The sequence below is a fragment of the Vulpes vulpes genome, chromosome 6, assembly GCF_048418805.1.
Source record: "Vulpes vulpes isolate BD-2025 chromosome 6, VulVul3, whole genome shotgun sequence".
Classification (NCBI taxonomy): domain Eukaryota; kingdom Metazoa; phylum Chordata; class Mammalia; order Carnivora; family Canidae; genus Vulpes; species Vulpes vulpes.
The window spans coordinates 70455323-70480924 of NC_132785.1; the positions used below are offsets into that span (position 1 = coordinate 70455323).

At 40.1% G+C, this 25602-nt stretch overlaps 1 protein-coding gene and 1 long non-coding RNA gene across 4 annotated transcripts in view; one reads left to right on the plus strand and one right to left on the minus strand.

The window, feature by feature from the left end:
* PRKD1 (protein kinase D1) overlaps positions 1 to 23790 on the minus strand; it is a 319748-nt gene extending 295958 nt beyond the window's left edge. The window contains exon 1 of one of the 3 annotated variants that reach the window (XM_026007650.2): positions 23316 to 23790. In XM_026007650.2, coding sequence (XP_025863435.2) covers positions 23316 to 23579 — 264 coding nt within the window. In that variant the 5' untranslated portion in view covers positions 23580 to 23790. The remainder of the gene's footprint in view (positions 1 to 23315) is intronic. The other 2 variants (XM_026007651.2, XM_072761305.1) reach the window with 2 other exon arrangements.
* The window catches only part of LOC112926580 (uncharacterized), a 38995-nt gene continuing 36006 nt past the window's right edge, over positions 22614 to 25602 (plus strand). Inside the window, exon 1 of the long non-coding RNA XR_003236356.2 lies at positions 22614 to 22733. This is a non-coding gene — a long non-coding RNA (uncharacterized lncRNA). The remainder of the gene's footprint in view (positions 22734 to 25602) is intronic.

Sequence of the window (25602 nt, forward strand, 5' to 3'; positions counted from 1 at the left end):
AGAACAAGAGCCAGGGTTAACAAAAACCCTTGGCTTTAGAAAAAGAAAAATCTTTATACTAACCTTATTATAAAGCAGTTTAAAAGTTAAAGCATAAAAAGTCCATTAATTCTTGTTTTTTTAAAGATTGCATTTATTTATTTATTTTTTAATTTAAAAAAATTTTTTTTTTATTTATGACAGTCACAGAGAGAGAGAGGCAGAGACACAGGCAGAGGGAGAAGCAGGCTCCATGCACCGGGAGCCCAACGTGGGATTCGATCCCAGCGCTCCAGGATTGCGCCCTGGGCCAAAGGCAGGCGCCAAACCGCTGCGCCACCCAGGGATCCCTAACGATTGTATTTATTGATTCATGAGAGAGAGAGAGAGAGGGGGGGGGGGGGGGGCAAAGACACAGGCAGAGGGAGAAGCAGGCTCCATGTGCAAAGCCTGAAGTGGGACTCAATCCCAGGACTCCAGGATCACGCCCTGGGCTGAAGGCAGAAGCTCAACCGCTGAGCCACCCAGGCGTCCCAAAAGTCCATTAACTCTACATTTCTATGTTTTTAACTCCACATTTATCATTTAATCAACTTACATTTGCATCTGATCCACAGTAACATGAAAATGCCAAACAATTTCGCTCGATCATACTACCTGCTATCTACACTGCTAGGCCCTTTTCAAAAAATACTTCCTCAAGCCACTTTTCTTTTGATCCTCGCAACAACCACCCTTGTTAGGGATGTGGAACCTCAGCATTCAGAACACAGGAGACTCTATGTTAAAAAGTGATCACATCTTTTCCTTACTACTTTTATGACCATGCATATTATAAGAAATTTAGAAACATAAAAAGAAAATGGCAACATCAATTGTTTTATCCCAAACCAGAGATAACAACTATAAGGCTTTTGTTAATTTGTTTATATTCTGTCTTACTCGAAAAATCAAAAAGACAAACAAGGGTGAGGATAAAGGGGAAGTAGGAACAAATTTAAAATCCATGCTATAATGTCCTCTATACCCGCTCTTTTGGCCTCAGATTTGGCCTTGTCCTTTAGGACAGTAAACACAAAATAGAAAAATGTTAATTTCACCCCGTGAGATTAAAAGCATAGGAATGGCTCAGGAGGGAAACAAGTATTCTTGGAATTAAAATTTAACAGGAAATTTTTCTACAGGTTCCTCATAAAGAAAACTGAACATAAAGAAAACTGAACATTATTATAAACATGAACCATGTATTGGTCCTTAACCCAGACCGGAGTTTCATAGAATCTTCCTGTCTTACAAACCTAGAAATGGATTAATGGCATCACCACAAGTAATTCTGCATTTCACTAATGCAATGCCTTTTGACACATAACTTTTTAATATAACTTGATTAAGGAATGTACTTTAAAAGATCTAGACTAGATGGAGGGATAGATGCCCTTCAAGCAATTTCTATTTACAACCATTTCTCACATGAGCTACTACTAAGTAGCAAAGCATCAATATAATGTCTGGAGTAGAGTTTTTCTTTGTTGCCAGTTGAACAGGGAACCACATGTCCTACCAGACAATAAAATAAAAATGTAAGGACACCTTCAAAGCCAAGCACCTAAATGCAAGGCATCTAACCTCAGAAAGTGTACTACTATATACCAGGATTCTCTCCAAAACTCATTCTGAAGACTTTCCAGAAATTGGATTAAAATAAATCTTAATATTTAGCTTCAAAACAATCCAGGGAGAAGTTGAAGAGGTAATGATTGGGGAGCAAAAAAATTAATTAATGAAATAAGATGGCTATATTTTGATAATTACTGAAGCTGAGTGATGGGTATATAGAGTTTTCATAATTTAAAAAGTGAAAATGAAAATCTAATAGAGTATCCAACGTAAGCATAACATTGTAAAGCACTAGTCTTAAAGTACTTATTGAGATAAACTATTTATGAGGATACCAAGAAACTTAAATATGCATATATATTTCACATGTTTTTATGAATACATGTTTAATATATTTTTGCAAGTACAAATATATGCACACATATATAATATGATTACTTCTTTTAAATCAATTATAAGCTTGAAATATTGGCCAACATAACAAACTTTGATTTAGAAACGTTTATAGGTACCTGTCTTTATGGCAATAATTAACTAACAGGGTCAGTCTCCAGTCTGGGCTCCCTGTAACTCCAAATAATAAAATGTATCTATTTAAAAAGTTCTCTAAAACAGGCATCTAGCTCATTCAAAAGAACTATCAAATGATTAAGAAACAAGCTAAAAGGAAAAGTGGCCAATTTTTTTCAGATTTGTTAATCCATCTGGGAATATTTAAGACATTCTATACATATAGTCCTGGTAGTTTAGGACATAAACTTTGGAGCTTAGATGCCTAAATCTAAATCCTAACTCTGACACTGCCTATGTAATCCTTGACATTCTGTGCTCCAATTTCCTCCTATAAAATGAAGGTAAAAGTAGGTATCTACCTCTTGGGTAAATGAGTTAGTCAAGGAAGGCCCTTTATTTTTTTTTTTAATTTTTTTTTTTTATTTATTTATGATAGTCACAGAGAGAGAGAGAGAGGCAGAGAGACACAGGCGGAGGGAGAAGCAGGCTCCATGCGCCGGGAGCCCGACGTGGGATTCGATCCCGGGTCTCCAGGATCGCGCCCTGGGCCAAAGGCAGGCGCCAAACCGCTGCGCCACCCAGGGATCCCCAAGGAAGGCCCTTTAAAAGACTGGTATAAAATGGCTGACAAATGTTAGCTATCTTAAAGATAATCATCATCATCATGACTGTTATTTATATATTTTTTTAATTTTATTAATTTTTAATTAATAGAGACAGAGAGAGGCAGAGACACAGGCAGAGGGCAAAGCAGGCTTCATGCAGGGAGCCTGACGAGGGACTCGATCCCAGGTCTCCAGGATCACACCCTGGGCTGAAGGTGGCGCTAAACCGCTGAGCCACCTGGGCTGCCCATTTTAACAGGCCTATCAGAAATTGATTCCTACTGATATTTATGCCAGTGGTCCCTTATGGGGCAGGTTCTGATAGAGCTGAAATGACCAGGGCTATATGCTGAGTTCAAACAGATTAGCTCATAATTGGTTCTTGTTCACAGATTCAAAGGCCAAGGTAAGATTGATAATACCTGAAAGCAATTTGCTATTATTCCTGATTTTAAAAGGTGGCACTAAAGAGTATCTAAATCCTGACTTTGCCTAGTATAAAATCATTGGCCTAAAATACCCAGACGTAGATTGTTAGTTGGAAATCAATTTGGACAAAAGATCAATAAATCAATAATTTGTAGAGAACACACAGTCACTTTTTTGAAGACAGTTTAATTGTACTCTGGGTCTGCCAGATGAGTGATGGTACTTCCTAAGTTGGTTTTTCAGTTGCACAACCACAATGATTGTGTGAGATGGACCCCCTAAAGATGAAAGAGTATACCTTCATGTCATGGGAGTCAGAGAGAAAAATTCTTGGAGGGTAAAGGCAAAAAGGTCACACTACACCAGCAAGAGTTGTAATTTGGTCCAATTCCTAAAATTTAACCAAATTTCCCTCTAGGGACTCCAGTCTTCAATGTCACTGCACCCCAAGGAATTTAGGGGGGAAGCTACGGTCAATGATACAAATATAAACAGGAGGAATGTGAGTTTTTTAAGAGTAGGCATTTTAAGAGGATAATGCCTGGATAAAAGGTACAGACTTTCAGCAGCTATTTGGCAGTGGAGAAAACTCACTGCATGGTGAAAATCCAAGCTGAGATAACTCCTGTTCTCACCAGCTGTTTAGTTCTTTGTCAACTGTTAACAGGAAAGGTGGGGACCATCCTTGGAATAAGTAGCCTAGAAAGCAGAGTAGTTTAAAAATTTTTTTTTAAAAAATGGCTACAAAATTGCTACTGTTCCACCTCATATGGATGAGTGACATGGGGTTATCATCTCCTGTGGCTTAGCACCAAGGTCTGGGAGAAGCCCTCCCCAGGAGTGACCATAGAGGTTATATGTAACTTCTGCCTTACAGCATGCAACTACCCAAAATAACAGTGGTTGTGTTCTTGGGAGTGACAGATTCCTCATCCAAGGACTGGATGTTATGTTAAAAAACAAAAGGTTTTCAGAAAATCAAATATGATACCCACCCAGCGGGGTTTATGACTCTGGAGAAAATCAACTCATGAGGTTTTATCAGACATTTAAGAATATCCTAGGAGGTTTAAAACTGCATGAGAAAGTAAATCAGGAAGGAAAAAAAAATAGCAGGGCAGAAAATTTAAAACATATGAGGTGTAAATCTGGGTTGTCAAGAGCTAAAATTACCAAGAGGAGAAAATTAAAAGAATTCAGAAATGACTTTAAAAAAAAAATCCCAGAAAGTAAGATAAGAAACACAAACAAACATGCACATATAATTGCATATAAACATAATTTAATACCTGTAATCTACTATACAATAAAGAAGTATTGTAAGTATGAGTAAAATGATTTTCAAAAACACTTTTAAATCATTTAAAAAAACTGAAATCTGACTTAATAAATATAAAACAGTAATTGAAACATAAAAAGCAAAAAATTAAAATAACTAAGGTTAAGAATTGGTAGGAAACAAAGAAAAAGTAAATGTTTTTACATTGTAATCCTACTGACTCACATGAAAGCAGCCAACCTAGTGACTATTAACTATGAAAAAGTTCCTCACTGGGGGGCACTCTGCTGAATATTCCCTGTCAGCCCATTTCTCAAATTCACTTCATAAGCCAGTGGGAAGCAGAACAACAGCAAAGGGACTTCATTGGTTGAAATTTGTCATTTCCTAATTTTTCCCCCCAAAACACTGTTCTTTGCTCTCCATCACCATCTCTCCTACCACTATATTTCATATATGAGGCTTTTTATTATTTCCATAATTATGTTCTTAAACTCTAGAAGTAAAGTAGGCTGAGGTTTTAAAAGGAAAACACTTGAGTGTCTTTCATATTTCAACTAGGTATCCACTAACAACCACAAAAGACTCCTGTTCCAAAGACTCAATTCAATTCAACAAATATTTATTCAGGCTCTATCACAAAATGTTTTCAGGAAGGAAGGCTTTCAGCTGGCTTTAAATCCTCAGCCCAGTTAGATGAGAAGAACACCAGTTCCTCTGAAAAGACTCAAATCCCAGGGTTTTGTGTTTGTGTGTTGCCTTAAATACAAGCCAACATTCTCCCCTAATTACCTCTTATTGCTCAAAACACTTCTAATGCACTTTTAAAAAACACTGATTTGAATAAAAATTATGGATCAAAGGTAAAAACAGCACTTCCTAGAAAGCAAATAGCCCAGATATAACAACAACAACAACAACAACAAAAACCAAAAACTTAATTTGCATCCACAGCTCTGCTTCTAGAAACTTCAGAGTAAATAATGGGACAAATCATTCTTTCCTATCATTCAGTGCAAGGCATTGTTGTAGATACCTGGGATATAAGAGTGGGGGTGGGTCAGAAACAAAGATTAGGGCCCAAAGGGTGCTTATGCCCTTAGGAGATTTACTCGAATTTCCTGACTTCCCGTAATAAAGAAGTTCTGAAACTTGTGTGTAAATCAAAGTTTTCTCAACCAAAACATACTTTAAATTAACAAAGACAGCTCTACAGTATTTAATAAGCAATGCAAAGGTTTCTTTTGCAAAAGAAAAAGCTTTGGGTGAAAAATGGACATAAGGATGACATCCGCACTTACATATTTTTAAAAACTCTTTTTTTTATATATTTCAAGTTTCTAAAGAACACTATCAAGAAATGAATAAGAACAAAGTAGAGTGAAATTATACTTTTAAGAAATTATTTTATAGAATTTACTTTAAAATTTATAGAAATGTGGCCAGCCCCAGTGGCTCAGAGGTTTACCACCGCCTTCAGCCCAGGGCATGATCCTGGGATCCCAGGATCAAGTCGAGAATCGGGCGGGCTCCCTGCATGGAGCCTGCTTCTCTCTCTGCCTGTGTCTCTGCCTTTCTCTCTCTCTGTCTTTCATGAATAAATAAGTAAAATCTTCAAAAAAAAAATTATAGAAATGTGTATTTCTCAAACTGCTCTTTAAAAGGTGAATTTGGGGGATCCCTGGGTGGCGCAGCGGTTTGGCGCCTGCCTTTGGCCCAGGGAGCGATCCTGGAGACCCGGGATCGAATCCCACATCAGGCTTCCGGTGCATGGGGCCTGCTTCTCCCTCCGCCTGTGTCTCTGCCTCTCTCTCTCTCTCTCTCTCTGTGACTATCATTAAAAAAAAAAAAAAAAAAAAAGGTGAATTTGGTTATACAGAGAAATCATCAGACCGGTGCTTACTGAAAAAAAGCAGGAAAATGGGAACCGTTAATTGTTTTTTAAATTTTATTATTTGTTCATTGTGAATTTGCTAGATATATTTCATATGCAGTCAACTCAATAATGGATTTAAGTGTTAGTTATTAAATGTAACAGTTTATTCTGCACCTTGTTGTTTTGCTTCACCTCATTTTTCTCTTTAAATACAGAGCAAAAAACCCTCAAAAACCTATGCATTTGCTTTTCAAACTGAAAAAAAGCAAAGAATCACTATAAAACTATAATCCAAATATTAATCTTAAGAATATTACCAAGGATATCAAAATAGTAAAAGATAATGTTAATCTTAGGAAAATTAACAGACAAGTTCAAATAAAGTTTTATATATGTAAGTGGAAAAAATCTACCAAGGTATATGCATAAAGATGTTTAAAAACAAAACTGACTCTTAAATATCCAGGAGGAGGGAATAAGTGAAACATATTATGATAAATCTATTTATTAGTTCTATTCAAATATTAAAAAGTAGCATATGGGGGACCCTGGGTGCCTCAGTCAATTTGGCATCTTACTCTCAATTTTGGCTCAAGTCACAATTTCAGGGTCATGGAATCAAGCCCCACTTTGGGGCTCCACACGCACCAGGGAGTCTGCTTGGGATTCTCCCTCTCCTCCCTCTGCCTCTTCCCACACATGCTCTCTAAATAAATAAACAAACAAACAAAATCTTTTTTAAAAGTGGTGTTCTAGGCATTCTCTTATATTTACGGAGGAAGATATTGAATTAAAAGAACAATCTTATGAGCTGTGACTAGAAGATGTCAGTTAAAAGCCCAAGAGGCTGCTAGCAGTCAATCACACATATTTAATATCTGTAAGAATTATGTAGCCTTACGAGAAAGAGAGAATATAAAAATGCAATAGTCCCTTAGGTTCAAACATGTTTCATGTAGATACAAAAGGGAATCACCTACCTTAGGACCTAAAGAAATTCAAAACCCAATCAAATGATCAATCTGGGTAGAAATGTGAGATTTTTTAGTACAGAAAAGTAATATATAAATTGATCACAGGGATGTAAGATACATGATTACCCTCTCTCCCTTTCTTGAAGTAACAGAATCACTGACAGAAACAGAGTTCTGTAGAACTGGTTTACATTGCCCACAAGAATCCAATCACTGCCCCAACAAAAAGCACTGGGTCTATGCAACCTTAATCAAGCTAGTGAGATAACTGCAAAATTTATATGAGAAGGGAATTCCACAAATTGTGTGGGATCAAATAATTATTTCACAAGTGAAAAACATCTTTTAAACATGAGAAATTAAACAAAGTTTGAGAATCAAAACTATAATATTGATATTTTGTGCATATTATATGCATATAATTAAGCAATTAATTTTGGCTGATGTGTTTAACATTGGAACATTTACAAACCTAAGCTTTACTATACTTGCATATTTATGTTTCATTTACTAGATGTATAAGAATTACTTAAAGACATAAAGCTTTATCAAGCAGGGGATTGCAATATTTAAAAGAAATCAAATATATTACATGTATAAATTCAACTTAAAGTGTTTGAAAGTATCTAAATAATTGAGTTTATAAAGACTAATAATTCTTCAAAGGTTCTTAAGTGTAACATAACATCTGTTTAGACTTAATAAACTATAAACTAGAATAATTAATATCTTAACCTATAACTTTAAAAACTTGAATATCAAATTCTAAAACCAAAATAAATATTAGAAAAGCCTTTTCTTCATATAAAATTTATACCCCAAAGGCACTGGACATTTTATATTTAAAAACTGACATAGTAAGATACAGTATCAAATTGTCAAGATGTGGAAACAACCTAAGTATCAACCAATGCAATGTCATGGAAGGATGAATGGATAAAGATGTGGAATGTATACAAAATGGAATATTACTCAGCCAAAAAAGAAGGAAATCTTGCCATTTGCAACAACATACATAGATCCTGAGCGTATTATGCTAAGTGAAATAAGTCAGAAAGACTAATATCACTAACGTGTGGTATCGAACTAAATAAACTTCATCAATATAGAGAACAGATGTGGGTGATGATCAAAGGAAAAGGGATTGGAGGGTGAATAAAATGAATAAATGGGGTCAATTGTATGGTGACAAATGGTACCTAGACTTACTGTGGTGATTACTCTGTAATGAATGATAATATTGAATTATGTTGTACACCTGAAACTAGTTATGTTAATAACTATAGTTAATAAAAAACTATATAACTAATAACTAATGTTAATAAAAAAACTATATGTTTGTGATAGTTATAGTAAATATGGAATAAAAAGTATGAGTTTGGAGACTTTCTTTTCTCCTATCTTTACAAAGATTGATTAGGAAGAAACATACAAGAAAATGAAATATCTCAAAGAGATGATACCTGTACTCCCATGTCCATTGCAACATTATTCATAATAGCTAAGACATGGAAACAACCTAAGTGCCCATCAGTTGAAAAAACAAAGAAAATGGGATAGATACACATGCATACATGCACAGACACACAGAGGAATAATTTTCAGCCATAAAAAGGAAAGAAATCCTACCATTTGCAACAACATGGAAGTTTCTTGAAAGTGTTACACTAAGTGAAATAAGTCAGAGGAAGACAAGTACTGTATGATTTCACTGCTAGGTGGAATTTTAAAAAGCTGAACTTATAGAAACAGAGAACAGAGTGGTAGTTGCCAGAATTGTGGGGTGGTTTGAAATGGAGAGATGTTGGTCAAAAGGCACACACTTCCAGTTATAAGATGAATAATTTCTGGAAATGCAATGTAAACTATGGTAATTATAGTTAACAGTAATGTATTATATACTTGAAAGTTGCTACAAAAGGAGATCTTAAATGCTCTTTATTATTTTAAAAAAATTGCAATTATGTGAGGTAATGGATATGTTAAGGAATCTTATTGTGGTAAAAATTTTGCAACATATACAGGAACAAATCATCATATTTTATACCTCAAACTTACACAATGTTATGTGTTAATTATATTTCAATAAAGTCAGGGGAAAAAACTAGAAAAAACATAATATCAAATTAAAAGATCAAATAATACCATATAGGAGTTATGATGCACATATTCACTTGTAGAAAAAAATCTGATATTTACTAAAGTATTTTAAATCTGGGTAGTAGTATGATCCATTTGGGGGCTTACTTGAATGTCTCACCTTTTCTCCAATGAATGTGGCATATTAATTTTCTGTTACTGCTATAACAAACAACCACAAACCTAGTGGCTTTTAACAACATAAACTCACTCTCACCCAGTTCTGGAGATCAGAAGTCCAAAATCAGTTTCCCTGGGCTAAATTTAAGGTGTGGTTCCTTCTGAGGCTCTAGAGGAAAATCACTTTTCTTGTCTTTTCAGGCTCTGAGCTTTCAGCTTCGACTATATTTCTTGCTTCCTAACCCCTTCCTTGCACCACTCCAACCTTTTGTTTCTGTGGTCACATCTCTTATCACTACTATCCTGTAACCGCCCCACCCCTGTTTCCCTCGTACTTGGACCCCAGCATTATTTGGCTCTCGGCCCATTTCCTCCATCTCCAAAGTCAGCAACAAGGAATAGAGTCTCTCTCATGGTTAGAATCTCTCCTGCTTCTCAGTCTCATCTGTCTGATCTCACCTGGAAGACTCACCACTCTTAAAGACTCATGTGATAGGATTGGGCTCACCCAGTTAATGCAGGATAATCTGTTTCCAAATCCTTAACTTAATCACATCTGCAAAGTCCCCTTTGCCTTAACATTCACAAATTCCAGGGACTAGAACATGGACATCTTTGAGGGTCATTATTGAGCCTGTCACACATGGCAATTTTGTAATTTTCAAAATAAAAGAAAAATAAGTAATTGATGTGTAAAAGTTACCATTTTTCATGTGGGGAAATCTAAACAGAAAAGATTATACAAAATCAAGTTCCTTTTCAAGTGGCTAGGACCCACTGACTTGCATTATTTTTCAGGAGCCAGAATCTTCAACATTATAATTTCTGAACCTATAATTCTTAATATTACTTTCAACAACGTATTTATCAACAGAAACCAAGTGAAGAGTAATAGCTATAACATGTATTTGCTTCATTCAGTCTGTGCCCGGAACATCTTAAGAAAACATAAGCTACAGCCTACATATTGTTACCGTGGGACACTACAATGTCCAAAATCTTATCTCCCTTATTTGCCTGTTTTTTAAATAGAAAACAAGTTTTCTAAGTAATCAAGAGCATTTTATATGAAATTTTTTTTTTGGCTAACCATATTATTTTCTCCAGCACACAGAATATAATAAAATACAACTTGAAACTATGATAATGTTATCCTTCTGCATAGAAGTCAGTGTATTTTGCCTTTGTGATGGTTGCCATAGGTGCTGAAGCTTCAAGGCAGGCCTTTCCTGTTTATCTATTTGAAATAAAAAAGGTAGTATGAACTACCAAAATAAGTAAAATTATTTGTCATTTGACACAATAAACATGAACATGCCTATTATAGTATTTTGATTTACACTGGTTGGAGAAAGTAGACTTAAAACTACTTTAGAGACTACATTCAAGGTGAGATCTAATTAACTGGTTAATGAAACCAATTCTAAATGTTCATTGTCTGTTCATCTTTAAGTTCTACAAAAACAGGGGATAACATTCTAACCAAAGGTTTATGCTTGGTTTTGTTTTTAGCTTAAGATTTCATTTAGAAAATTACTCAAAATGACATGGTCGATATATATAACCTGATGACTCTTTCCATAAAATAAATTCTAGGTGTAAGTTTTGCTTTTATCCTTAAATATACAAGGATTTTTGGCCAAAAGACAATAAAATGTCTTCCCTAAGGAAGATTTTTCTTTCTGTTTTTGCTTATTGTTTATTTTTAACTTAAAACTTCATAGTTTTTATTGTTGAACATATACTCAAAAGGAATTCTAGGACAACAGACATAAACTGGAAGGTTCTGGACAAGTGGGTATATGGTACTTAACATAGTGTACTAGCTCAGATCTACTCTACCGGTCCATTCTCACTATCTGTTCACTTTTGTCCCCCATTCTTCCCAAAGAGTTGAATACAAGCAAATATCATGCAAGATCTAGTCCTTTATTCTTTGTAAATCTATTCACGCTATTGGGTATACTTAATTATGCTAAAGATCTACATCCCAGGGTGACAAAAGCTCATCCCACATCAATAGATGAAATTAATATCTGTCTTAGGGAAGGACATAGAGCCTTCCTGTCTAGGAGCTACTCTAAAGCTAATCAATTATTTCCAGCACTAGTCGTTTAGTAGAGTGCTGCAAGAGTTCTAAATCTATCAAAAAGAGGCAACATTTCAGTCACCCTTCTTATCTATTAGGAATAAATACTATATGCTTCCAAGTAGTTGTGCAGGGTAGGAACCCTTAGAATTTGACTGAATTATCAATATACTTTAGATTAAATCATATCTAGCTATATATGAAGCTACAGTTTTGTAAAGCCTAAAGACAGTACAATTAGTCTGCAAAGGAAGTACTGGCCTTAGCCCTGTACACAAGCAAAGCAAAGGAATGCAAGGCAAGTCACAATTTGGAATAGCCAGCAGTATTTAATGGTAAGAAAACCTCTATATGGCCTGTGATTGATCATGCATGCACAAGTGGGAGTAAGTTTACCTTAGGGTGTGTTCATTCATAAGGGATCAAAAATAAGAAAATACATAAAATTTATAAAAAGAGAAAATGTATCTGCAAAGCATGATCCTTATCATATGGGCAAACCAAATACCTCTCAAATGAAAAGCAACCACTGACAGGCACTTTTTAAAAGTATTTTACTTATTTATTTGACAGAGAGAGCAAGCACACACACACAAGCAGGGGGAGCAGGAGAGGGAAGGGAGAAGCAGGCTCCCCACTGAGTAGGGAGCCTAATGCCAGGCTTGATCCCAGGATCCTGGGATCATGACCCAAGTCAAAAGGCAGATGCTTAACCAAATGAGCCACCCAGGTGTCCCTAAAAGGCACTTTTCTTAAGGCCTTTAGTTTTTTCTCAGAATCTTCTCAGAAGCAATGTACTAAAGAAATGATTCATTAATTTACACTGGTAGCTAAGATTGTTTATATCCACAAGTCTTGGGGCAACTGATCAATACATGGTCTTATTACACAATTGCTTCTTCCGAGACATCTCTGTGTCCGTATCTCTTGGAAAGAAGTATTGTGAACCAAGGTAGGCCAATATAATCACACAAGTTAATTAACTTCTTTGAAAAACAACAGTGGTGTCTGGGAATTTAAAGATGGGTAGGGAATGACTATCCCCACACCTTACTGGAATATAATAAGAACAAACTCCAAACCAAATTCTGCTACCCCACTTTTAAAAAAAAAGGAATATTAACTCCTCAAGGGTAAGGTATGCCTCTAAAATATTTTGGGCAATCAGATATCTGCAATGGCCCAATATTCCCAGTGAGGGTAAATCTTTAATGTTCCTTACATTAATTATCAGTACCAGGGAGGTGGGGGTGAGGTGATAATCTTGCCACCAATAAGAGACGCATTGTAGTGGTGGCCTCAAGAGTGACTATGTTTTTAGCTGACTATGAAGTGGGATTTGAATTCCAGATGAGGGAATCCTTCCAAGCTAAGGAATTATTTAAGTACACAAATAATATCGCACTGTCAAAGCTGAAGTGTCTTTAAGTAAATTTCAGCCAACATAATAGGAAATTTAACATTTCCCCCTCTCCCATGCTCTGATAATTCCAAACTCTCTGTACAGATCTATGGCCATCCCAGCCCTCTCTGCTCTTAGGATTAGCTATAGTGACATGAATAATATATTGGGGATTTGCTTTCTACTTAGTAGCCATGTGATTTGGGCCAAATAATTTTAGTCTCCCCTGGTTTCCTTATCCTTAAAGTAGAGAGAACATATCTATCACAAAGGGCTACAGTGAAAATCAGAGATGACAAATGAAAAGAAGCCAAGATACAGGTAGGCACACAGAGTACACGTCAGGAAGGTTTTGTTCCTGGAGGCTCTCCTCTGTCGACCATTGTTATCATGAGGCCCAGGACCTTACAGAGCATGACCCAATGCTCCCGGAACAAGCTCTTCCTAAAATCCTCCCATCAAATCATCCTGAAGTTGCTCCTTGAACCTCTCATCTGTAACACTGTGAAACCTTCCAAGGAGAATGGCTCAGCTTGTAACAAGCCACCTCTAGCCCTCTCCCTACTGCTACACATGAGTTACATGGTGGGGCCATTCCTGCTAACTCAAACCACAGGAGGTCAGAGCTTCGCTGTCACTGTCCTCTTCTGCCCTCTGGTGCCATAGTCTCATAATCCCAAACACCTCGCCTATGATAGCCAGCTCACGTCTATTCATCACCACTGATCTGAAGCCAACAACAAAGCCTAATTGCCATCCCACCAACCCACCACTTCCCCAACTCTTCTCAGCTATCGACAAGAGCAAAAGCTATAGGTGTTTGCCTTAAACCATTGCTTTGGTCAAAGGGCCTTGAGTCCTACTGTTACTGTTGGGTTTTTTTTTTTTTTTTTTTTTGGCTTTTTTTTTAAGATTTTATTTATTTACTTGACTGAGTGAAAGAGAGCACAAGTCGGGGCAGGGGGTGGCGGCAGTGGTTAGGGAGAAGCAGACTCCTCACTGAGCAGGGAACCCTATACAGGACTTCACCTCAGGACCCTGAGATCATGACCTGAGCCGAAGGCAGATGCTTAACCAACTAAGCCACCCAGGTGCACTATTGTTACTGTTCTGAAGGTCTAACTGGACTAATCAATCTCTAAATAATTACAATCCTGCAAGTCACATACATTCTTATTTGCAGCTTTCCATATCCAGGATGCAGACCAAATCTTTCAGAGACTCTGAGTGCAAAAAACTATACAAGTGGTTCCTCAAGCCCAGCAGACTTCACTTTTCCATAAAATGAGAAATATTCCCCTAACCCACCCTAATAATCTGTTTTATTTGATAAGGAAATCACCCTTAGGTGTCTTCAAATTCCTCCTAATTCCTATACTAAATGCTCTGGAGCCCTTAAGTATGTCCCCCGCCCCGAAGCCTGGCCATCATACTCCAGTAATCTGAGAAGGTTTGAGCTTCATAAGAACTCCTGATCCTACCTAAGACAGTTTGCCAGACCACAAGCCTATTGCAGTTTCTCAAAACCTGAGTTAAAAAACGGAAAAAAAAAATGATCATGTATAATTGACAAAAAGGTTGAGACACACTATCATGAATATCTGACCTGGCCTAATTCAATCAATTAGGTTCTTTGAAACTTAATTCAAGCACCTGCACTAGAATTGAATCCCTGGTGTCTCTACTCTGGCTATAGTTATCCCTTCAAAAGCTAATAATAATTCCATAATTATCCACTAATTATTATATAATTAGTATGACGTATTTAGACAACCTAGGAAAAGGTTTGAGTCTTTTGGTATTTTCAACACTGAGAGTTTAAAAATCTTTATTAAGACTTTAACCTATTGGTTTAATCTTTACGAATGATTCATGGAAAATATTTTGCTTCTTAAGAAAATCTGAAATTTACATCAATATAAATCTAGCTGAATAAAGTTCCAGCAAAAAATTTTCACTTTAAAGTCAACTTAAAACATTTGCGAAAAATACACAAAAAAAGTAAACTGATTTAATGGTACGTGGACTTCATATTTGAATAAATTGTTTTATTTATTTGATTTGAAAATATGCTTTTTTCTACGATATATCTTATCAAATTAAACTTTGATTATATTTAGAGTCTTTTTATCTCATTGTTTACAAAAAAGGAAAGAGACTCATACCTTTATTTCACATATTGAATACTTTTAATTGAATCTTAATTGTATTATTTTTGTAACAAAACCTGTACACTGAAGCAAGTTTTAACTGCTCAAAGTATGGCATTTCTACAACAATCTGAACAAACAAAAGGTACATATAATTTTTTTTTTTTAGATTTTATTTATTTATTCATGAGAGAGAGAGAGAGAGAGGCAGAGACACAGGCAGAGGGAGAAGCAGGCTCCATGCAGGGAGCCCGACATGGGACTCAATCCCAGGACTCGAGGATCACGCCCTGGGCCAAAGGTAGGCGCCAAACCACTGAGCCACCCAGGGATCCCCCATATAATTTTTTTAACAAATTAAGTTAGAATAACTTCCTGCTAATAAAAACTATGTTTCTTAATAAAAGAAAAATGTGTTTTTCTATAGACCTTAGAATATCAGCAATACCATTTAGTAGGCACACGGATATCTTCTGCTCAATATATTCATTGTACATTCATACTTTTCATTTATTTGATCATATATATGTGAATAAAGGTGGCTGCTGACAATTAGGGAGAGTGGAAATTAGAATTTTTAAATATTATGCCTAAATACAAGCAGTAAGTTCAACAAATTCCTCATCAACCAGTGGCTTGCTCAGAATAAAAGCCAATGAACCAGTGAAGGGTACATATTTCCCCTCTTTCACCAAAGTAAGTTGAACAAAATTCCTGCATGATTGAATATTTGCCAACATTGCTAAGCTGCTGTATCAACTATCTAGCTTGAGCCAAATAAAACCTTTTTACAACTTTGAAAGAAACTTCTACACAGGAAACTGTAAATTTTGACAGGCAAAATTGTGTCTTAATATGTGGTGTTTTTATACGAATTCTTACCTTTATGACTATCTAAAATTCATGATATTCCATAATGGCTACAGTGCTCAAGTAATCAAAGGCTTTATTTACTTATCTCTTTTCTGTGTGAGACTAGAAAGACGGAGTAAGAGACAGCAAAATGTAGGTTTCTCTGCTACCAAGTAGCTTCAAATGGTGCTGTCATTATTGGTTTTTAATGGTACAAAATACTTGGTTGACAGTATCAAAGAAATTCCTGGGGGAAATTTCACATATTCTTGTAGATGGAAAAAAAATTGCTCATACATGTGAGCAAAATAGCCATTTTTTCTGTATCTAATTTTTTTTGTAAAGACTTGTCTATTTTAGAGAGAAAGAGAACACAAGCATGTGAGCAGCGGGAAGGAGGAGAGAGAGAGAGAAAAGCAGACTCCCCACTGAGCACAGAGCTTGATCTCATGACCCGGAGCAGAAATCAAGAGTCAGACTCTTAACTGAATGAGCCACTCAGGTACCCCCTCTAATTTCTAACAACACAGAAAAACTGATGCACTTTTTTTCTTGTTCTTTTGTGTTCTAACGAATCCCAACATTAAGAAAAGTTTTAAGAAACTGAAATCTCATTTTGAAAACCTCTCTAGAATAATGCTGAGAAATAAAAGTTAAACACAGTCTTTCAAAACACCCCCACCATTTTTAAATCTCTATTTCCACACTTGGGCTTAGATCTTTTAGAAGAACCAAAGTGACTATAGAAGGTCAAAAATCAAAGATATTAGTTATCCCCAACTCAGAAAAGCAAAGCAAATATAAAAATAAAACAAAGAACTTCATGTTATTATCAATTCCTATGAACTGCATTCGATTCACCTCTAATCTGGATCCAGCCCTGCTATCTTGATCATCCTAGTTTCTTGATATAGCTCAAGAGCTTATTCAGTGATTCCAATCTAAATCACATCACACATACACGTTTCATGTAATTATCTCTTCTATTCTTCTTTAAAAGATGGATGGATACTTACCGATTGTGGTTGTCTAAAGGTTTTATAATGGGGCATAGACTTCAATAAGAGGTAAGTGGTAATTAGTGAAAAGATCTGAAAAAGACTTGTGATTGGCTCTGTGCAACTGCTAACACAGTTGTTTCCCAGTAAAAATGCTTCTCATCCCCAAATCACACTTCAGCATGTGTGCAAACAACTATGATATATGAGCTATTCATCAGACGTAACAACTTAGCAAACCACCCCTAGATGCTTAGTATGCTAATAAAATACCATCTCCCAAAGTCATTTCCAAGTGTTTTCCTCCTCATCTCAAAGGTAGATTTGCAAAGGAACTTTTGATTTCAATCTTTAGGACCAGATTTGAGAATCATTATGTTGTCAAATATTGTACTCTTACCTATTTTATTTTCCTTTTTATCAAATGAAATATCATTGAAATTACATTTGTAATTGAAAAGGAATTAAATTAACTTATCAAAAAATAATAAAAAGCCATGAAGAAGTGCTGTACCTTTATCAGCATATGTTTTGCTTTTAGCAATAATCAAATTACTCCTTGAGGAATTCTGAGAGGTTGAAATTCAAGAAGCAGTTTCAAACAACTACCCCTATGATTTGCCCTATCACAGAAAGCAGAGAAAACATAATTTATCTAGGCCTTACAGTCATACCGCTTTTTTTAATAGTACAATTTTATTTATATGTTGACATAAGATTAAAATAATAAAGTACACATTCTTTTGCTAGAAAGACAGTGAGTTTGTAAAGCCTCAGAATATCAATAATCCTATTTATTATACACCTATTTGCCAGGCAGTATATTTAATCCATTAGACATATTATCCTTAATCTTCAAAATAATCTTAGATAAGTCACAACTATGCATTCACAGGCTTATAAATTTGTTTGTACTGTCCAGTAAGGCCATTAAAAGTCATTCATGCATAAACCGGTAAAGACCTATATAACATCGCCTCACAAAATAAAGAGTAATAATAATTACTAAATAAAGTTTTAAATCCCCCTTAATAGCTGTGATAAGAGTCTGTTGATATAGACCAACACAGCTATCTAACATGGGGCAAATTTTCAAACTTTACTAACAATTTTCAAGCCCCATACCTAGCCCCAACCCCTACTCCTACATACATACATGCACACTATAGATTTCACAGAAAATCTTTCAAATTTCTCTCAGTCCTAGGTCTAAAAGCCCAAATTAATTTATATATTTGTCAAAATAGCCAATCATTCAATTCTTAGAATATTTCCTAGAATATAGACTATTTTAGAGAATTCTCCTTGTGGGTCCCTGGCTGGCTCAGTGAGAAGAATATATGACTCTTGATCTTGGGGTTGTGAGGTCAAGCCCCACATTGGGCACAGAGATTGCTTATAGAATTTTTTTTTTAAAAAAAGGTTATTATCCTTGTGAAAATTTTGTATTGTAGATACTTATAAATAGCATAAACCTGGTACACCTATAAAGTTTTCAGTTCTGCACACTGATAGAAAATATAAAACAAAGTTTCCCTTTGGATTATGAGCTATAAAATAAGGCCCCACTTTTTGCAGCCTACAATACAACATATAAAACAATACTTCACCATCCAGAGGCTATATATGATAAAGTAGGCTCTTAAAAATATGTTCCAAAACACACTTAAATACTTAGATAATAAACTACTATGTATATACGTAAATATTGCATATATATAGTACATGTCCATTACACAAATATCAAAACATAATCCCATTATACTACCAAGCTTAAAATTATAATTTAAAATACAGCAGTAAAGTTATATTAACAAGCACTTCATGAAATGACAACTTCTGTACTTCATCATTAAATCAGAAATCAACTGACATACAATAATGACAAACATAAAATCTGAGTACAAAGTATACACCTAAGACCCAAACACCATCATTAGCTTAAAAGGATTTTGTTGTTCCACGTATGTTGGGCTGGTCAAGCAATTAACTACTCCCAGCTTAACCTGCAGCAGTAGAGTAGCTAAAATTCCAATAAAGGTAAAAATGACACTACAACTGTTAAGAGAACAATTTACAATTAAGAAAGTGAAACATTACAAGTATAGCAAAATTGCTCTCAAACCAAGGTACCAGCCTTTCTTTCTTTCTTTTTTTTTTTTTTAAGGTTTTATTCATTTATTCATGAGAGACACAGAGAGAGAGGGAGAAGCAGAGACACAGGCAGAGGGAGAAGCAGGCTCCATGCAGGGAGCCCGACGTGGGACTCGATCCTGGGACTCCAGGTCACGCCCGGGCCCTAAAGCAGCGCTAACCGCTGAGCCACCCGGGCTGCCTGGTACCAGCCCTCCTTACTCCCTTAGTGAGCTATCTTCTGTAAAATCTCACTCTTTAGTTTCTCTGGTCAGTTACATGACTGTGTAAGCTGAAACTATACGCCAGGAGTCTTACTGATGTTATTACTTCATTTTAGTAAATTCAAAAGGGAAATAGGAGTCATCTTTCTAATAATATTACAACCAAAATGAATGGACAGATAGTCATATTAATTGCAACTCGCACCCCTAAATTAATACTGCTTGTTTTTAAAAAGTGTATGTGTGTGTAGACAGATCGACAAGTAGATCACGTACTATTAAGCCAAACTAATTCTTCCTTTGGGATACTGTTCCTTGCCTCAAAACAATTCATTCTTAGTCTATAAATTCAAGGCTCCTTTGATAGTAGAAACAGTGTTTCAAAGAGAAGTCAATTACTGTTTTTTTTAACCTTTCAGAAAACAATCATCATCTATACTAACAGAATGTACCCCTTTATACACAACCAGCCTTCAAGGTTACATGCTTGCAAAGTAAAGAAATAAGCATAAATATAAGTAAAAAGGCTAATAGTTCCAAAAAAAAAAAAGAGTAACATCTCATATATTTAACATTGTTACATACAGAAAAGCAAGACTACAATTTTGACCTAAACTAAAAGATAGAAGAAATAATTATTTAGCTATATAATTTAGTACATACTTGGGGTCCATTTATCTTAAGATGCTAAATTACTATCAAAATTTTTCAAGTACAAATGCCTGCCACTTTCCAAACCTACATAATCAAAGAAAAACAATACTCTAAATTCTAAAGAATAATAATAATAATAACCTGCAAATGAGTTTCTCGGGGACAAGATCTCTCTTCTTCAACCCTATACACCTCAGTTGCACAGCCCATAAGAAATGTCCCCGTAATGTTGCTGAAATAAAGTGAATTGTCATCTAATACTTCCAAAGATCTAAGCTAGTCTGATCTCTGTTAATATGAGTATTTAGGGAACTCTCAGGCAAATCCTATGAAACCCTTTTTCAAAAAGTTCACGAAACAATGAATGTGGAGGGCTTGGAAAATCAGAACCTTCTGCTGTAAGCTCGACATGACTCCAAGTCTACATCATAAATTGTAAATGACTTCAAACTCTCAGCTCTCACCTAAAACATTAGTTTCCCTCCCTCTCTCTCTTTTTCCCTCTTGTCATCCTTCCTCATGGTTGATACCTTCAGCAAGTACTTAAGAGAACCTGAAATAAGGGACAAAAGGCCTCCTCCCGTTTCCTTAATTCAGTACTACCGACCCTCTCCACCATATCCACTCTCACAAAGCAGAAGAGATCCTTGCTATCCTGTGATGGACATTTAGTTCTCTTCATCTCGTTTCTGCCTCGGGTGATAATGTATCTCAAGACAGATGTCAGAAGACAGATAGATGGAAATTCTTCTGCCGAGACCCACCATGCAGCAAATATTTATACAAATAACCCACAAATCTGCATCTCTAAATCCAACTCTTTGTCATAAACTCTAAAGAAAAAAAAAAGTACGAGATAGTTCTTTACCTTGGCTACCTCAAGCCTTTAAACTTCTCAAACTGTTCTTTCAGAAAGAGAACTGCAAGGGTAAATACAACAGGAAGGGGTTCCTCATTATAAATCAGCCACCAAGGCTGAGGATTTTCCCTTTTCAGTACTTTTCCAGGTCTCTCCCCAGAGTGTTGGTTCAGGTCTCAAGTAGCTCATGACTGAACTCCAGTTTTCTTTCTACCATAACATTTTTGGCATTCTAAAACATCTTCCCATGTCCACGTTTCAGATGTTCTTGGTTTGATATCTCTATATGGAAGATTACTGAGGCTTCTAATAATTTGAGACCTTTTCAGTTGTACTTTCTCTAAATGCCCTACTCACCACCCTCAGGCCTACTGCAATCCGCAGGTGCTTGGAGACTCTCTCCCTCGGTACTTCTACTGGGCCCTTCATATAACATCCCTCTTGGTAGCTACTGAGACAACTGCAGTTCACTCTCGATTCAAAAATCCCAGTCCCCAAAACTCCTGAACCACTGTTTCTCCCCATCCCAACCTCCATCAACAGGTGTGATCATGTGTGTGTGTGTTTCAGCTGGTCAAAAACAGCCTGTCCATATTAATCTAACTCAATTCGGATATTCCTTGTAACTATCACTTGCTGTAGAATTTAGGTACATTAAAATTCTACACAATTGCATTAGCTTTTTTTTTTTTCCCCCAAGACTTTATTTATTCATGAGGTACACAGAGAGAGAGGGGGAGGGGGCAGAGACACAGGCAGAGGGAGAAGCAGGCTCCATGCAAGGAGCCCGACGTGGGACTGGATCCCCGGGTCTCCAGGATCACGCTCTGGGCTGAAGACGGCGCTAAACCGCTGAGCCACCCAGGCTCCCCTGCGTTTGCTTTTTGAGAAAGTTTACTATACACTGTTTTTACACTTATCCAGTAATACTCTTTTATCAACTGGTTTTGCACCCTAATAGAGATTTGTAGGCAATTTCCACTCAGGGAACACATTTCGGTGCCTAGGAAAGCGTTCACGTTCACCTGCAACAAATATTTCATAATATTGATGAGGAGGCACATGATGGGCCTTATACTAGAATTCAACAGAATTTGTCATTTACATGGAAGGTGAAAGAGATGGAGAGTCATATGCAATAGAAAATGTCACCACATTCAATAGCCAAAAAACGTTTGACCCTCACTACTGCCTTGGCTGAGCCTTCACAACTTTTACAAACTCCCTAGATTACTGATTCTTCCCTGGGGCTTTTCCCTGTATCCCTGTGCTTGATGCCACAATTAACAACACTTGGATTTAGCAAGCTCTGCTTCAAATACCTTAAAGAACACATTCATGATTATTCAAGTGACTTTCATAAGGCAAGTACTAGCCAGGCCCCCAGGGCTGAAATTCAGCACCTTTAGAGACCTCTGTCCCCAGCCCCCACCCCCCCTAAACCCTGCCTGTTTATACTGAGAACACTGGCGCCACAGCCCCCTCTCCTTCACACTCTTATCGCCTCTTTCCGTGCAACATCACCCTGGATGGCTACGGAAACAACCTGAAATTCACAACAGCCCTACAAACAGTGGTGGGCGTCGGGGGGGGGGGCGGTCTCCTCCCTGGGTGGCCTGGCCCGGGGTAATGGCCCTTTTTCCAACCTGCGTTTTTGGGACCGCTGTCCAGAGACCCACAGCCTCAAACTTACGGGCACAGCCAGCCCTGGGGTGCTCCTGGGAGCACCCCCACCTTTCGTGTGTCTGTGCCTGCACTTCAGTGTCCCACTATCAGTGCCTCGGGGCTGAAAAATGTGCTTTCCCGTTGACACAAAGGTAGGACGAAGGAACCACAAGGAGGTGAGTGGTTGTGATCCGGCCCGCTGTTCTCGCAGCTGGCTGAGTCAATCAGCCCCCTCTTAAAAGGTAATTTGACAGGTGAGAAATTCCTGCTCTCTGGATGGTTCCAGGGACTCCTCAGCACCGGTCTGAGCTGGGAGAGGGGCCTGGGGAGGAAGGGAGTGGTGCTGAGGTCGTGGGGAGCGTGTCCGGGGGAGAACTCGGCTGCGGGAAGGAGGATCCCGGCGCCAGGGACGTGCGGGTGCGGGTGCGGGTCCGGGTGCGGGTCCGGGGTCGGGGCGGGGGGCGGGGAGCCGGGAGCCGGGAGCCGGGAGCGGCGTGAAGGAAGCGGGCAAGCAGCACACCTGGGAGTGTCCTGGGAGGAATGGGAACGGGGGGTAAGGGGCCGCGGGCCGCGGAGAGGTGGGGCTGGGGGAGCCCGCCGCCAGGGAGCGCGGCGCCTCGGGGGCCGGCGCCCAGCCTCGGCCGCTGCCGGAGCTGCCAGGGCGCCGCCAGGCTGGCTCGCGGCCGGGCCCGGGGCCGGGAAGTCGGCGCGGCGAGGGCGCCCGGACGGCAGCGCCCCCTGCGCGGCGCCGTCCTTACCTTCTGGTCGACGATGGAGCAAGCCATCTCGCGGACGTGCGCCAGGCTGTAGTCCCCGGACGAGTCCTGCAGCAGCAGCACCGGCTCGCGGCTCAGGCCGATCTGCAGATGGAACGAGACGCCCCCGGCCGGGGCCGCGGCGGGAGCCAGGAACGGCGCGGGCCCCGGCCCGGACCCCGGGACCAGCGCGGCCGCCGCCGCCGCCGCCGCCGCCGCCGCGGGCAGCAGAGGACTGGGCGGCCGCAGGGCCGGGGGGGCGCTCATGCTCGGCGGGGCGCGGGCCGGGGCGCGGGGCGCGGGCCGGGGCGCGGGGCGCGGGGCCCGCAGCGAGGGCGGCAGCGGCGGCCGAAAAGTTTGGCTGCCGCGGAGCCGGGCGCTTCTTTCTCCAAGAGCCGAGGCGGAGAATAAAAACTTTCCGGAAAAGTCCCCGCGCGGGGGGAGGGCGAGAGGATGGGGCGCGGGAGGGGCGGGGGAGGGGAAGCGGCCGAGGCGGGGAGGGCTGCGCGGCCGGGAGCGCGGGCGCCGCTGGGGGAGGCGCCGCCGCCGGGGAGCCGCGGGCGGGCGCGCTCGGGGGTCGGGGCGGCGGGGCGGCGCGGCCGGGCGCGGGCGGGGCGCGCGGGGGCCTGGAGGCGGAGACAGCCCCGGCGGGCGGCTGGAGGCTGGAGGCTGGAGCGGCTGGAGCGGCGGCCGCAGTGGCCGCAGGGCGCCCGGTCGCCGCCCCTCCGCCCCGGGATCCCTGCCGGGGCCTGCGGCCGCCTCCGCGGGCGTGGCCCGGCCCTCGCCGTCCCGTCCGGGCTCGGGACTCGGGGCTCGGGGCTCGGCTGGCCCGGCCGGCCCGGCCGCCCGGCCGCGCACGGGGAGGGCGAGGCGCATCCCTCCAGCCCGCTCCCCGCGCCCCGGCATCCCCGGCCCCGCGCCCTGGCCCCGGTTCCGAGCGCCCGGGGACAGCGCCCTTCTGCGGAGCGGTGACCCGGGGGGGGGGGGGGCGGAGATCGCGGCGCCCCGCGCTTTTCCATGGGTCTTACTACCCTCGAGGCTTCCCGGGAGCGTGAGAACCGAGGGTCCTCGGAAGCCCGCCTGCATCCCTCCGCCTCCTGGGGGCCCCCGGGTGTCTTGCCCCAGAGGGCAGGAAGCCCACCACGGACATGTCCTTCGGCCCGTCCCTGCCTTCTCCGTCTGACACATCCCACCCCCAGCTCCACCTACTGCACCGCAGCCCCCAAGGCACCAGACCTACCCAGGTGGCTGAATCGGGACATGGTCTCCTGACGGAACAGGCATTGTGCGCACAGAGGCAGCGGGAAGGCCTGATGTGGCCTCTTCCCTTGTTCTGGGTCTGGCACCTCTCCTGGAGCCTCAGGAACCCCGGTTGCCTCCTTGTCCCATCCCTCTAACGTCGGCCCCGTGGGACTGGCGCTCGCAGCCTCACCCAGCGCCGGCCACGGCCACGGGCACCACCATCAAGGCTGGGCGCTCTCTGCTCCAATTCTGGTAGTTGCTTTGTTGTTGTTGTTGTTGTTGTTTTGTTTTGACAGGGGTGAGGAGATGAGTGCTTCCCAGGCTGTGGGGGTGAATTCTAATCTTATCCTCCCCCCACCCCAGGATGGGCCTCAGGCGTGTGTGACTGTGCAGGTGTACAGGGCCCTGACCTCAGAAGGGCCTGCCTTGAGTGATGCTCTGCCCCAAAGTTTTGCTGCCTGCCACCATCTTGGGATTCTTAACAATTTTTCATTTTGCGTTGGGCTGGCCAAGTGAGGTAGCCCACTTCTCCCGGTCCATTCCCTTATGCTGCGCAAATGCGCACACCCAGACCCAAATATATATGTTTTCTTTTGTATTCAGTTGCGTTTTATTCTGCTTTGGTCTACGTGTGTATGTCTTGATCTCTGCTTTCGACCCAGCACAGGACATCAAGTTAGTTTCCTGGTAGACCCTTGTTCACAGGGTTGGCAAGGGAGCCTTGAACATCTCCAGTGACACTATGTCGGTCACTGCCCTAGAAGAGATTTACATTTATTCTCTCTGGATCTGATGGTGTGATAAGGTCTACCCGTGGGCACTGGCGTTTTCCTTGCTTACTTATGAAGTAGTTCTCTTCGTCCATGGGAGAGTATAATTTTCCTAACATCTCGGGTTCAGCTAAAGTAGGGAAGGTGGGGGGGGGATTATTCTTGATACAATGCTGCTCTATATTCTCTAGGAAGTTTTTTTTTTTTTTTATGTCAGAACACGTTTCATTTTCTTTTAAAATTTGAATAAAGTATTCCCATAATTTCCTATTACCAGA